We start from the raw sequence: 16,688 nt of genomic DNA on the forward strand, positions 1-16,688 counted from the left end.
CGACATTTGGAATCAGATAATTCTTTGTTGTTGGCATTGTTCAATGCACTATAGGATGTTTAAGAGCATTCCTGACCTCTACCCACTAGACGCTAATAGCATTCAACCTAGGCACACGACAATCGAAAATGTCTCCAGACATTACCAAGTGTCCCCTGGGGCCACAGTTGTCCCTGGTTAAGAACCACTGCACTAGGTAAAACGGCAAGCACTATGAGGCACAAAACTCACAAAAACACGGTACTAGCCCTGAGTTATTCAAAAAGACTATTATCCCACCTTCATCCTTCTTTATACTGAATCAAAAGCAATCAATCGATCATGCTCAAAATTTGAAGATTCTTATGGAAATATAATCATCAAATATTAACATTAGATGCACAAGAGTAACGGTAGAGTAGAAACTAGAAGACTTAAAATGGAAAACAAATGTAAAATTATTCCTTTGCAAAACATAGAAGCATGTTCCAAAATAAACAAACGGCATTAAATATTATGCATGCTAATTTGGTATGATAGAAAATAGAGTTATTTTCCATTTAAAATATTATAACTAGAGCATTTAAAATGTCATAAGGAAAGCAATTATACTCCAATAAAGATGTTAAAAAAAAAGTCATAAGGCTAAGTATAGTTCACTCCTGAACTATTCAAGGATTGATTCTTAAATTAATGGATTATTCAAGATTTTTCTTTTCTTTCTTCTCACTCAATGCTTGTTAGCCACTTCTTTCAAGTACCTCACTTCTTTCAAGTACCTCCAACTGAGAAAGGTCAAGGTAAATGGAAGAGTCCACAATTTAAAGTAAATTTTGCTCTTCATTAGAAGGACTGTTGATCAAAAAAAGAAATAACGTGGTACAAAAGAACACCAACACAAAACCTGGGTTATGCCTTAAAATGTCAATTATATCCAAACCTGGTATTCAAGGCATAAAGAGTGAGTTGCCTAAAACACTTTATTCAAAGTGATAGATGGGTTGAACATACAATCAACCTGATCACTTGTAAAGCAAACAGTGACAGGCAATAAGCTCTACAATTATGAAAAACAAACACAAATGTGGGACACTGAAATCATTATTATTATTTATATAAGCAGGGCCTACATAGCATCATCCAAAGCATTTACTGTTATGCTGCCACAACCATGTCTCAGAAGAAAGACTAGAAGTGGAGAGGTGACGTGAAATAGTGGAGGAAAAACACTGAACTAAAAGAGTCAAGAGTTCCAAATTCACATTCTGTCTCTGCAACAAACTGTGTAATCTCAAGCAAGAGAATAACCTCTCTTGGGCAAAGTTTCTTCATCTCTAAAATGAGGAAATCAGACTAAGTACCTTCCAGTGCTAAAGTTATAGAACCCAGGTCACCCATTAAAGCCCTAATCTTGGTCCTGCTCGGGACCAGAGGTGGAACCAAATCCTGTAAAGGCAGAAACCAATAAAGATGGCTCTCAACTATTAATAATTCTATGCCAAGCTTAAACGGCTTTAAGGCCAACGTCTAATAAAATCTAGGGCCTCAAAACAGAGGTCTCCTATTTTTATCTCAAAGAAATAAAGCATCTTATATTTTTTACTTCAGAGAGAAATGCAGTGCTACATCCAGAATAAGCCCACAGAAAATTTTAAATCAAGATTTCCTAACTCTTGAGACATCCAGTAGATTGTTTTCTTCTTAAAAGAGAATAACATTGTTTCTAAAATTGAAATCAACACAAACCAGACAATCAGGTCACCCTTCATTGGCCTCTAGTGCCTGTAATTTCTCCTTCACTGTGTGGTTATTATTATTGTTGCTGTTGTTTTTGTTATTTTTCTGCCATAGATGAGCCAATTTGTTGTGTGTTCTTTGGCACTTTCCCATTTCATGATTTGTAAATGTTTTAACTGCCATTTTAAGTAAAGCATTTAATACAGTAACTAGCACACAGACTATTCCATAAATGGGGTACTATTATGATTATCATGCAGGTAAATTTTTATCTTAAACTAGAGCATAAGCAGCTTGAAAGCTGGGTGTCTATCTTCTTACTCTTATGTTTCCCTTTCAGTGCCAAATGCACATCTAAAATAAATGTAACAAACACACACTTTCCCCAAAGCACCTTTTTAAACTCTTTGAATGGATCATGAAAAACCAACATCCCAACCCCTCTAAGTACATTGTTTCAAAGTCCACATTGTTCGGAGGAAAAAAGCACAGAGGAAGCATGCAGAGTTGGTACCTAATACTTCAGGGCTCCCTGCCCTTTAATAACATTGTCAACAACACAGAGCAGTAAATGCATCTTAGCAGAATGGAGTGGGGGAGGGAGTAAATGATAAATTTGTGGTTCCACTAGACTAGCCCAGAGACAACAATAAAATAAGGTATGTAACTAGATTCACCTTTCCAAGTATAAATACATCAATCTTAATAGAAAAGAGGGAGCAAAAAAAAAAATTAGTCTTGTAGTAGGCAAAAAGCAAAAGTTACTTGTAACCTTTGGGTCACCTCAACCTTTCTGCTACATCTCTGAATGTAGGAAAGCTATGATTTGATTTACATCTTAAATTCAGCAATAGACACAGATTGCCTTTTCTGTGTGAGGAAACAATGCCTACAGTCACCATGCATTTTCATGTATGCAGCTGTGACCCTGGCGCTTTCAGAAGCATAGCATAGCACTTACTACATCAAATATGCATTTTAAAAGCATTTCTCTACCTGCTCTGAATTTTGATTTGAAAGAGTTGGTTAGAAGCCAAAGTGGGATTAAAAAAAAAAAAAAGCTCTGCAGACTTTAAGATTAAAAATGCATAATAGGGACTCCCCTGGTGGCTCAGTGGTTAAGAATCCACCTGCCAATGCAGGGGACAAGGGTTCCATCCCTGGTCCGGGAAAATCCCACATGCCTCGGAGCAACTAAGCCCATGCGCCACAACTACTGAGCCTGCACTCTAGAGCCCATGAGCCACAACTACTGGGCTTGTGCACTGCAGCTGCTGAAGCCTGCGCCCCTAGAGCCTGTGCTCCACAACAGGAGAGGCCACCGCAGTGAGAGGCCCGCTCACTGCAGCGAGGAGTGGCCCTCGCTCACCACAATTGGAGAAAGCCTGTGCGCAGCAACGAAGACCGAACTCAGCCAAAAAAAAAAAAAAAAAAAAAAAAAAAGCATAATAAAAATTGTTAAGATTCCACAATGAATATTACTATAAAAAAGAAAAATTAAACAATAATTGTGAATCATTACCTATCCTATAGAGTCTTAAGACAATGCATTTCATCCTTTCCAGAAAAAGATGACTTGGAGCAAAAATTATTTCAATTTTGACATTTTTTGACTAATTTTCTTTTTTCTTTAGGTCTATAACGCAGATAGGGAAAAGATAAGATGTCTTTGAAAAGAGACTTCATATCACAATGGTTCTGCCCTCACAATGAACCTTTCCCAGGATCCCTATTTTGAGAGGCAGGGTTTTAATGCAAAGGTGTCTGCCAATGTCAGAAGTCTGGAACTATTTTAGGTACAAGGTGATGGCTGGGGGGAAACACACAGATATGGAGGGGTCCAAAACGTCTATTACTAAGTTACATCCTTGATTGGGGGGGCGGGGGCGGCGGGAAACTAGAGATAAGATAAATAGGCTAAGGCAAAAATTACAACATTTTATGCTCTTCAAGACATTTATCAGCAAATTACCATATCAATTTTCAAATTAAGCATGCACACTTAGAAGAACTTATAAAATATTTTCTAGTGGCAATTGCTAACTGGAAGATTGTATAATATGTATAGATTATTATTTAGGTCTGATTTTAAATCCCAAGTGTAAACTCCAGGTGATTGGAACCATAAACTGTGAACAAAGACTTCCCTGGGTGGGAAAGAGGAGAGAAAAGAGGAAATGAAAACAAGCAAAACATGCAGTGCCACAGAAAGAATCAAACTGCAAAAACATAGATGGGGGACTTCCCTGGCAGTCCAGTGGTTAAGACTCTGCACTTCTACTTCTGGGGGCTAGGGTTCAATCCCTGGTTGGGGAACTAAGGTCCCACATGCCGAAAAATAAAAAAGACAGATGGCCCTTGGAACGTATTATTGGCTATACTTTCCCGATTACTGCCCTAGCTTCTTTCTTATCCTCAACTCTACTGAGCTTTCTCAGGGACAGATCTGACACTGATACCCCTTTCTTTCCCACCTTCTTTTTCCTAATTTCTGTAAAAAATTTCATTTATCCATTAATGCAAGAATTCACAAGCCCTCTGAAATTATATGCAAAATTTTGAGTACATGTACATGTGTACATTTTCTAGGGGAAGGTACAAAACTTTTATGAGATTCTCAAAGAAGGTCCTGACCTCCCCTCCAAAAAAGGGTAAGTGCTAGTAAATTAAAGCTAAGTATACCTAAGGTAATTATTGCAATTCAGCCTTGTTAAACTCCTGCTTCCAAAAAAAACTATAAAGTACGCTTCTGTTTCCCCAAAAAAGTGACATATTATGTGCCTAGAAATGGTGGCTCCCCAACTACTGAAGTTTTTGTAACTTCAGCAAAATAAAACATTATGAATGCATTCTAATGGTTCCAAGCCCTATGGCAGCTTGACTGTAAAGTACAGAAAATTTAATAATGGTGTCATGCTTCCTTTATGCTAAATAAAACCAAACATCTACATCTCAGGAGATCCCTTTAGATCATATATTCAACTGTTGAAATAATCAGCTCCCCAAAAAGCAAAATGCTTATTTTGACAACAGAAACATACGACAATAGCTGATGGTCAAAAAAATCAAAAAGACACTTGATTTTTTTTTCAAGTGTTACGGGATTCTAAGCAACCTCGTTAAGAAACAATAAATGCGATAAGGAAATTTGCATAGAAATGAGAAACAATAACAACTACTCTTAATTATAGAATAGGAGGTTTATTTTCAGGAACTTAGGAAAAGTAGCTTACCTCCAGAAATAAATGTAAAAGGGAATAACACTGAAAATTCATTGGACTTGGTAAGTATACAAAAATATTACAGAATAATAAAATGTGATATATCCATGCAGTGAAATATTATTCAGCCATAAAAGGAATGAAGTACTAAATCATGCTACAGTGTAGATGAACCTTAAAAACATTATGCTATGTGGAAGAAGCCAGACATAAAAGGCCACATATTGTATGATTTTATTTATATGAAATGTCTAGAAGAGGCAAATCCAGAGATAGAAAAGTAAGCAGTGTTTTATATCTATAGTAGGAGGTATTAGAGAAAGACTGCTAATAGGTATGGGGCTTCTTTTGGGGGTGATAAAAATGTTCTGGAATTAGATAGTGGTATAGTTGAACAACTTTGTGAGTATAATAAAAACCACTGACTTGTACATTTTAAAAGGGTGAATTTTATGGTATACAAATTATATCTCAATCAAAAAGGCATTAAAAAATATTCCAAACTTAACTCAGTCATATACTATTTTAAAGTTAATTAACCTCTTTCGATTTTATAAAAATTCATATGTATCATGTGAAGCATACTGCCAATATAAATAATCATAATAACTTGGATTTCCCTTACAAAGAAAATAAGTCCAAATCAGAATCTCATTTATTACCTCAATATCCACAGTTGATATCTTAATTGTGCCCATTTTAAAGATGCAGATGTAGGAGGAAAGAAAGTTAAATGTCTTTGTCTAATGTCACTATGAAATAATATAACATTGTTGAGTGTTTTAACCATTTGTCCAGTGATTTCCAAACCTATTTCCACATCAGAATCTCTTGAGACTTTTTAAAAATACATGGATTCTACGTACCCACACTGGCTCCCACCCAAGCTTTCTAAATCAGAATCTATAGAGGTGGGGCTTCAGAATCTATAGATTAAGTGAATTCCCAGGGATTCCTACTATGTCCACATCTAAAGCATATCTATATCTCGACTGCCACTAGTAAATCTGAAGGGAGTGGAAGAGTTGGGAAATCACCATTTTGAAATTATCACAGTGAAAATTAATGGGGGTGGGGCAGCTGTGAGTTTAACAAGGAACAGGATATTTTCATGGTCTCGTAGCATCTTCCCCATAGACTGCTTATTAGTTACAAGAAGATGATAACTATACAGTAGAGAAACCAGACATCACCTTGATGGAGTAATCAAAATTAAAATCACCAGTGAGTGGCAAGATGGACATCAGTGTCTCCAGATATGATATCCTGAGAAAGATATAGCATCACTTTTATAGTACTCAAAAATGTCAATGTTATAAAAGATAAAGGATGAGAAATCTTCCAAATAGTTCCAAATTTTAAAAGACTAAACAGATATGACAATTAAATGTAATATATGATCCTAAACTAGAGTCCATACACTAAAAATAAAAAGGATAACGGTATGAAAGGACATTATTCAAACAAATGGCAAAACTGGAATATGGACCATAGATAAAAGTATTATATCAATGTTAAATTTTCTTGATTTGATAACTGTACTCCGGTTATATATGAGAATATCCTTGCTCTTAGAAAGCATACCCTACTGAATATAGGTAATCTACTCTCAAATATTTTTTTAATTATATAGAGAGACGGATAGGATAACGCAAATGTGGCAAAGGGTAAAAAAATTGATGAATCTGGGTAAATGGCATATGGAAACTTTTTGTACTATTTTTGCACCTTTTCTGGAACTTTAAAATTCTTTCAGAATAAGTTTAAAAATAAAACCTTCAATGACTTCCCACTACTCTTTTTTTTAAATAAATTTATTTATTTATTTTTGGCTGCGTGGGGTCTTCGTTGCTGCGCGCAGGTTTTCCCTAGCTGCGTCGAGCAGGGACTACTCTTCATTGCGGTGCACAGGCTTCTCACTGCAGTGGCTTCTCTTGTTGCAGAGCATGGGCTATAGGCACGCGGGCTTCAGTAGTTGTGGCGCACAGGCTCAGTAGCTGTGGCGCACAGGCTTAGGGGCTCCAAGGCATGTGGAATCTTCCCAGACCAGGGATCGAACCTGTGTCCCCTGCATTGGCAGGCAGGTTCTCAACCACTGCGCCACCAGGGAAGTCCCCCCACTACTCTTTAAAGAAAGCCCAAAGCCTTTGCCATGGTCTTGCATCTTCTAAGCCATGCCCACCGCCCCTGGGCCTCTGTCTTGGCCTCTCCCTCCCTTGAACACTAAGCTCCAGGCACCCAGCCTCCTGTTAGATCTCCTGGAGCACCAGGCTCTCTCACACAGCAGCAGCTAGGCACATGCTTTTCCCTAGATCTAGAAATGCTCTTCCTGCACTCTTCGCATGGGTGACTCCATCTCACACACCAAAATGGGTATAAGAGAAAATGCAAAAAGGGCTTAATGCTGAGAAGAAGCTAGTTATCAAAATTAAAACTGGAGCTACATTTTGACATCCACAACTATAAACTGGTCTTAGTGCACTTTGTGTCAGTATTTATCTTGGGACTTTCTCTTGTTTCTGTTTGATGACCCTAAGGAATGAATGTATTTGCCTTAAGAGATAAGTGAGAAAAAAACGGTATGAATCACAAAGTACCTCAGTCTTTTGGACACACATCTTTAAGTTCTTAAAACTAACTCTCCATCTAAATAAACTCATAACACTGCACAAAGAGATGCACAAATACACATAGAGTACATAATTTTCATCTACTTAGGGTATCACCGTCCATCACTATTGGCCTTATCACCCATTTCAGAGCACACCATCTGCCAAAAACATTTAATATTCCCTTATTTCAGAAAGTACAGCTTGATGTTGATCAGACCAACCCTTTCCACAAATAAGATTCTCAACATTTGATATTTGTACATGTCAGCCACTGTCTGGCACATCAGAATGATGCACAAATTCTGGAACAAGCAGTTACTGCTCATGAATTCACAGCTATTTCCTCACTTCAGCTGAGGCAAGAGAGATCTTAAAAAGATTGCCATAATATGAATACGCAGAGGAAAACTTAAAAGCAAAAGTACATGATAAAATTTTAAGGGAAAAAATGGCATATTACAGAGAAAATGAACCTCTAATAATTTATGAATCATAAAAATTTAGTTTCGTCATTCTTGTTTGCAACCAAAATACCAGGCAAATGTTGGTTCTCTGCTGTACTTCCCATATGGTCAATGTTAGAGAAGCTTGAAATAACTTAAACATAGTGTGTTATTAAAAAGTGGAGTTCAGGGGCTTCCCTGGTGGCGCAGTGCTTGACAGTCCGCCTGCTGATACAGGGGACACGGGTTCGTGTCCCGGTCTGGGAGGATCCCACATACCGCAGAGCGGCTGGGCCCGTGAGCCAGGGCCGCTGAGCCTGTGCGTCCGGAGCCTGTGCGTCCAGAGCCTGCGCTCCGCAACTGGAGAGGCCACAACAGTGAGAAGCCCGCATACCACAAAAAAAAAAAAAAAAAAAAAAAAGAGGTTCATGAACAAGCAGCTCCCCTTCAAACTAACCAAAAGAAAATTCAGACCAAACAAAAAGGGCAGGGGAAAAATAAGCCTGAAGTAAAGGATATCTTACTAGTCGCTTTTTTTTTTTTAACTGATTAGTATAAAAATTGTTCACAGGGTGGGAATGTAAATTGATACAGCCACTATGGAGCAGTATGGAGGTTCCTTAAAAAATGAAAAATAGAACTACCATACGACCCAGCAATCCCACTACTGGACATATACCCTGAGAAAACCATAATTCAAAGAGTCATATACCACAGTGTTCATTGCAGCTCTATCTACAATAGCCAGGACATGGAAGCAACCTAAGTGTCCACTGACAGATGAATGGATAAAGATGTGGCACGTATATACAATGGAATATTACTCAGCCATAAAAAGAAACAAAATTGAGTTATTTGTAGTGAGGTGAATGGACCTAGAGTCTGTCATACAGAGTGAAGTAAGTCAGAAAGAGAAAAACAAATACTGTGTGCTAACACATATATATGGAATCTAAAAAAAAAGGTTCTGAAGAACCTAGGGGCAGGACAGGAATAAAGACGCAGACATAGAGAACGGACTTGAGGACATGGGGAGGGGAAACGGTAAGCTGGGACGAAGTGAGAGAGTGGCGTGGACTTATATACACTACCAAATGTAAAATAGCTAGCTAGTGGGAAGCAGCCTCATAGCACAGGGAGATCAGCTCGGTGCGTTGTGACCACCTAGAGGGGTGGGATAGAGAGGGTGGGAGGGAGATGCAAGAGGGAGGAGATATGGGGATATACGTATATGTATAGCTGATTCAGTTTGTTATAAAGCAGAAACTAACACACCATTGTAAAGCAATTATACTCCAATAAAAATGTTTAAAAAAATTGTTCACAGGTAAAAAGGGGCTTTTAAAGTTTTTGAAAACAGTTAAATGCCTAAACCAGAGGTCACAAACTGTTGCCCTTGGATTGCATCCTGTGAGCAAACGTGTTCGGTCTGCCTAACCCGTATTTTCAAAACTTGGAATTGCTTTCCAACATTTATTAGTGAGGATATTTCATATAAAATGTTATTAATATTGAAAGATCTGAAGGTCTGGCAACAATGAAGCCCCACTGCCTCACTGCAACAATTGGCCAGTAGTTCTCAGTTGAACCAGCACACTGGAAACCATCTAGGAAGCTTTGAAAAATTACCAATGCTTGAGGCTGACCCCTACTCATTCTAGGGAGAGCCCAGGGAACTAATACATTTAAAAGTTCCTCAGTGGGCTCTAACGGTGCAACCAGAATTGAGACTCCTGGGCCTAGAGTTTTACACTTGACATATGCTCTTCGTTTAATCACAGCGGTCAAATGTGCTTCACTGTTCTTCCAGTTTATCCCCATCCTAAAAGGCACTGGGAATTGAAACTCCATTTAAATATCCCCATTTAATCTTGTTTAAGCCACTGAACTACAGAAGGGTCCAGTGACACAAAATGAACTTTATTGGCTACACACACTCTAATCTGATGTATCTCAAAGCATGGTGGGTAGATCACTTCTGTATCCAAATCTCTTGTTAAAGTGCATGTTCCAGACACATATATGAAAAACTCTGAGCAAGAGCTCCTTATGCACTGTAAACACTAAATACCATCCTTGGTTTGTAGAAAGGTGCTGAGGGCTCTCTTCCCCTCCTGTTCCTACCAGCGTCTACTGTCTGACCATGCAGAACACTAACTTGTTGGGGTCATGGAATTACTCATTGAACAGAGAGCAGTGAGGTTTAAATCTCACTTGCATCCACACTTGGCTTGCTCTCACTGGATTGCTTTTCCATTAGAATTGCTGTTTGGTTCTGCTCTTGGACTCTCTAATGTCCATGGTAGACGCAATAAGATGAACTTGGTGCCTCAGTGCCTAAGTTAGGAGCAAACAAACCTTTTGCCTTCCTAATAGGAACAGAGGCCAGGAGACACAATTAACCACTCAAGACCCCTCCCAGTCTACCCCAAGGGGCTCCCTGCAGCTAAGTACTACTAAGTTCATATATGGTACCACTAAGTTCCCAGAGGCTCAAGCAATATTGCTCAAGCATGATCCACAAATGACCTATATCCATCACCCAGCCGCTGTATTCCTGAGTCTCATTGCAAAACCTACTGAATGAATGAGAATCTCTGGCAAGTGGGCTTGAGAAGCTGTACTCATAACAAGCTCCCCAGGCAGTTCTTAGGCACAGGAAGTTTGAGAGCCACTGAGCTCTGGGTTCAACAAAGAGAAGACCCACTCTAAAGCTCCTTCAGGAAAGTCACAGGAACCAAGGGAAGCCACTGGCTAACATTCTGGGTCCTCACAGCTCCCTCTCTCTTCACTCCCTAACTGGAACGACTTAAGCAATTCAGGGCAGACCCATTTAAAATGACAACATAAATACCCAGAAAAGAAACAGCTGGATCATGTGGCAGTTCTATTCTTAATTTTTTGAGGAATCTCCAAACTGTTTTCCATAGTGGCTGCACCAATTTACCTTCCCACCAACAATATATAAAGGTTCCCTTTTCTCCATATCCTCTCCAACACTTATTTCTTGCCTTTTTAATAATAGCCATTCAAACGGGCATGATGTGATATCTCACTGTGGTTTTGATTTGCATTTCCCTAATAAATACAGTGATGTTGAACATCATTTCCTGTGCCTGTTGGCCATCTGTAGGTCTCCTTTGGAAAAATGTCTACCCAGATCCTCTGCCCATTTTTTAATCAGGTTATTTTGTTTTTTGCTGTTGAGTTGTACAAGTTCTTTACATATTTTAGATATTAACCCCTTATTGGATATATGATTTGCAAATGTCTTCTTCTGGGTATTTATCAGAAGAATATGAAAACACTAATTCAAAAAGATATATGCACCACAATGTTCATCACAGCATTATTTACAACAGCCAAGATATGGAAGCAACCTAAGTTACCCATTGATGGATGTATGGATAAAGAAGATGTGGTACATATGTGCAATTAAATACTACTTAGCCATAAAAAAAGATGAAATCTTGCCATTTGCAACCCCTGGATGGACATTGAGGGTAGTATGCTAAGTGAAATGAGTCCAACGGAGAAAGACAAATACCATATGATTTCACTCACATGTGGAATATTAAAAATAAATAAACAAACAAAATAAACCACACAAAAGCAAACAAACAGATACCGAGAACAGATTAGTGATTACCAGAGGGGAAAGGAAGTAGGGGGAGGGAGAAACAGATAAATGGGATCAACTATACGGTGACAGATGGAAACTAAACTTTTCGTGGTGAACATGCTGTAGTGTATATAGGTCAAAATATAATGTACACATGAAATAGGAATATAAACTGCTGTTACCTCAATTTTTTAAAAAATTTTAATAAAAAATAAGATGACCACATATTCTGTTTTACTATAATTCAAATTAGTCAGCTATCAGGACAAAAAGAAGTGAGAAACACTTAAAATCCAACTGTATGGTAGCAGAGTCCTTAATACCATAAAAACACAGATGAGTTTCATGCCCAGAAAGCTTATAATTATTTGTCATCCTACTTCCATTTTAAATCAATCCTACGGCATAACCAGGGAACACCTTTCAGTGGAGTTCTAAGCTTCTCATATCCTTTTTATGCTTTCATACAGAGCTCATCAGCCTTCCTCTCCAAGGCTGGATGATATTGCTAACCAACATGTGGCAAAGAAGATTCTAAAACAGCATGACAATTTTATGCTTGACTCAGGCAATCATAGCTCTCTTGAGGGAAATCTGCTCTCCAGGCTCACCTCTCCTGTGCTTCTGCCCACAATCCCCCCTGGAGGAACTTAAGACTCTTATACACTCGATTACACTCTACTGATTTATAGTGCCAAACAGCCATTCACATAAGGGCCCTCCATAAACATTACTGGATTATGCCAACTCAGGTGATTGATTCTGGTCCTCTTAATGTGCCACCACTCTACAGACAAACCTTATATATCCAGTATGATTTCAGCTCCTCAAACTAGGCTCCCTATCCACACCTTGCATCTATTGTCTTCTGAAAACAAGACTGCAGTTAAAAGAACCAACTACTGGAGAAAACTAATTATAAATAGGAAAACAGGTGAAACATTATAGGTAACTGAAAGTTTAGCACTTGCTAAATGTGCTTGCTAAATGTGAGGACAATCAGTATGAAAATGACACTAACTCTGATTCTTCTGTGTGATGGAAAATTTCCTTCTACCATCATCAAAACTAGTGCTTCTTAAACTTAAAGGTGCCTGTGAACTACCTGGAAAATCTTACTAAAATGTGGGCTCTAATTCAGATAATCTGAGATGGAGTCCAAGATTCTGCATTCCTAACAAGCTCCCAGGAACTGCTAATGCTGCTCATAGCTCTGCTACTTACAGCAGGTGGGGAAACAGCAGCATCACCGTCAGTGTCAGCATCAGCATCACCTGGGAGCTTGTTAGACAAGAATCCTGAGTCCACCTTAGACCTAAGGAAAGAGAATCTGCCATTCAACAAGGTCTCAGGTGATCAGAATGCATAGTAGACAGCCGCTAACACACCATCTTATACTCACTGTCAATCAGAATTGCCTGGGACCTTTTTGGAATGACAAAAGCTTAGGCCTCATGGCAGAGAATCTGATTCAGTTGGTCTAGGGTATTTCATTGTTCCTATTTTTGTTTGTTTTTAGGCATACCCAGGTGGTTCTGAGCAGCCAGTGTTGAAAACCATTGAATTAAAAATACCCAACTGGGTGGAGGAAAAAATAGAGCTACTGCTAATCACTGAGGAATTTGAGGGAATGATGAAAATATCCTAAAATTGGTTATTGCAATGGTTACATGACTGTGAATATACTAAAAACCACTGAATTATACCTTAGATGAGTCAACTGTATGGTATATGAATTATTCTCAATAAAACTGTTATATAAAAATGTAAAACTTCAATAGCTTTCCTATTTTAAAAATAGGTAAATAACTCCAACTGAACAACAATGAAGTGGAATTATTTCCCATTCTGGAACTCTGGCCCAAGAGGTTGAACTTCTTTCAAAAAAAGAGAACAGGGCTTCCCAGGTGGCGCAGTGGTTGAGAGTCCGCCTGCCGATGCAGGGGACACGGGTTCGTGCCCTGGTCCGGGAAGATCCCACATGCCGCGGAGCGGCCGGGTCCATGAGCCATGGCTGCTGAGCCTGCGCGTCAGGAGCCTGTGCTCCGCGACGGGAGAGGCCACAACAGTGAGAGGCCCGCGTACTGCCAAAAAAAAAAAAAAAAGAGAGAGAACACACATGCTTATACGACTCATCTAGAAACATTAAGTTCTGCTCATCTACTCCTCAGGTTCATTTCTGGTTAAGGTAATGCATATTTTAAAATGAAAAGCAAATTTATCAATTTTGAAAACTTTCTCCTGCACACCCAAAGTTTCCATAGTATTTTCAAATAAATAATTTTCCTTTTGCTTCCCCAATTTAAAATAAACCAAGTTAACGAATAAGTTAACAATGAATTAACTAATCCATTGTCCTACATTCTTCCATCTTTTCTGTGTTTTTGAAAACATTCAAAAAACATGTTAACAGGGACTTCCCTGGTGGTCCAGTGGTTAAGACTCCATGCTCCCAATGCAGGGGGCCCGGGTTCGATCCTGGTCAGGGAACTAGATCCCGTGTGCCACAACTAAGACCCGGCACAGCCAAATAAATAAATAAAAACTTTTTAATTAAGAAAAAATATATAAAATGCAAATCTGACCTTGTTTTTAAAAAGTGACTTAAGAAACTCTCGATAATGTGCTCATAAAAATAAAGATGATAAATAGCACTAAAATATCAGGAAAATTATACTCCAATAAAGACATTAAAAAAATCAGGAAAGATCACTGTAATATATGAGACACTGTTTACTTATTATCAAAAGGAAAGTACTATAAATATATGTAAGTAATAGGTACCACGTATTATTATACTTTGGAGAGGCACGCACAGCTTCTGATAGCTGTGGTGTCAAATGCTCAAAACTGCAGGTCTTGTATGCTCAAGCCAATGACAGTTCACAGATATGATTTACTTTCCCTGTTGGATTGCCATAGCCTATGTAAGTCATTTTCCCCCAGAACCAGCACCCTTGTTTATGGTCTCATGGTCTCATTCTTTTGAAACGCATATTCTAGATGCATCACTGAACAGAGTTTTCAGGACAATATACACTGGTTACATGGCATCTTCTGGGATCCCCTGCTCACTAAGGAGCTCCTCTCTTAAAAAATGACTTTCTAGGACCTTCAAGGCAATGGTTAAGGTCACCTTCAAAAGTAAGCATGACGCTTTCCCTTATCCAAACTCTCCCATAAAATCCAATATATTTCAACATAACTGTTGCCGTGTATATTTTCTTTTAAAATAATTCTACCATGTTACATTCTGAAGATGACAAAAAAAAAAAGGCAAATCAATGCTCCTAAGTACTGATCTTGCCCTGGGTAATAACCCTTGAATAGTCCTCCTATTACTTTTTATAGTGAGGAAGTTTACCCTCCTGCCTAAACTAAGCCCCTCCTGCTCTTAGTACATCTGTCCAATGAACTCTTCACTTTTCATAGTATTGGGAAGATGGTTCTATATCCCAGAGCAAAACAAACAACCTGAATTTTGGATAAAAGATTCCAATTTCAAGGAAACAACCCTGAAAGCCACGTTGGTGATACTCAGCATATAGTAGTCAACTCTATCTCAATCCTGTCTCTTTGAAATACTAACTTCCGAGAGAGCAAGACTCACAGTCCTTGCTGAGTTAAATATACTAATTCTTAATGGATTAGCATGTCTCAATTCATAACTTATTTAACAATTCACCAAAAAATGTTTCAAAAGAAAGGAGAAAAGGCATACCTAATATTATATATATCCTGAATATTCTTCTCTCCACCATGTCCTTCCTTAAGAGCTTGCATTTGTAATAATTTCATAATGGCTTTTATCAAGCCATGTGTATCCCTGTAAAGAAATACAACAACATGTCAAATGTCATAAAGTGAATATTCCAATCAGGTACGTAATCCTACCACTTTTAAATAGTTGAACACTTGCCACCCACACTGAACAGGAGCCAGCCACACACACCCAGCTTACTGCATAGCACAGCCAAGGATAGGCCTACAAGCTCCCATTCAACACATTGAAAGGAGGAGCAGTGGAGCCAAAGAATCAAACCACTAACCCATCAATCACCTCCATACATGCACTTGGGGGAAAATCAATCAGGAAAAAGGAAACACTAACCCACATAACTGCAGGCAGTGACCACATCAGTTACCCGCACTGAATAATCAAGTCCTTCATTTATAAATATTAGCAGACCATGAATAATAACCAGACATATGAAATGGAACAGCCACTCAAAAAAGTGGGCCAGGGGACCAATCAGAGAAAATAACCCCCATTAAAACAAAGTTAATGGAAGTGGGGAACAGAAATTTAAGTTTTCTCATCCTCTGTAAGAGGCAGCAGGATAATAAATCAAAAAGAAGGCCTGCCCTTTTTTATTTTTTTGCCTGTTATTAATTATTTTAAATTGTGAAACAGGATTTTACTCCAGCATTACTGAGGTAAAACTGACAAATACAATTGTAATATAATGTGTACAACATGATTTACATGTACATTGTAAAATGGCTGACATAATCAAGTTAATTAACACATCACTTCACATAGTTACTTTTTCTTTTTTTTGGTAAAAACAATAAATACTCTTAGCAAATTTCAAGTACACAATACAGTATTGTTGACTACAGTTACAATGTGGTACATTAGATCCTCAGAACTTATTCATCTTATAACTGGAAGTTTGTATCTTTTGACCAACCTCTCCCCATTTCTCCCACCCAGCCCCCGGCAACAATATCTGTTCAACTTCTTTTTTTAGATTCCACATATAAGTGGTACCATCCAGTATTTATCTTTCTCTGCCTGGGTTATTTCACTTAGCACGATACCCTTCAGGTTCATCCATGTTGTCACAAATTACCCTGCCCTTTTTAAATAAGATGCTCCTCGGGAACAAAAAAGAAATCTTAGAAATAAAGATTACCTGTTAAATTTTTTAAAAGTAATATTTTTAAAATCATGGGTGTTCATATTTACAGATCATCTATTGTAAGCTAAGTACTCTCCTAAGAGCTTAACGTGTATTGTGTCATTGCTATCTAGAAATCACTTTAAACAATCATCGACAGGAAGACACTG

At 38.3% G+C, this 16,688-nt stretch overlaps 1 protein-coding gene across 3 annotated transcripts in view; it reads right to left on the reverse strand.

Moving 5' to 3' along the window:
* The window catches only part of FOCAD (focadhesin), a 284,287-nt gene that overhangs the window by 237,599 nt on the left and 30,000 nt on the right, over window positions 1-16,688 (reverse strand). For 2 of the 3 annotated variants that reach the window (XM_065878458.1, XM_065878459.1), the window contains exon 4: window positions 15,336-15,440. The exons of the other annotated variant lie outside the window; for it this stretch is intronic. In XM_065878458.1, coding sequence (XP_065734530.1) covers window positions 15,336-15,440 — 105 coding nt within the window. The remainder of the gene's footprint in view (window positions 1-15,335; window positions 15,441-16,688) is intronic. 3 annotated transcript variants of the gene reach the window in all.

Source organism: Phocoena phocoena, chromosome 6 (genome assembly GCF_963924675.1).
Source record: "Phocoena phocoena chromosome 6, mPhoPho1.1, whole genome shotgun sequence".
In the NCBI taxonomy this organism is placed as follows: domain Eukaryota; kingdom Metazoa; phylum Chordata; class Mammalia; order Artiodactyla; family Phocoenidae; genus Phocoena; species Phocoena phocoena.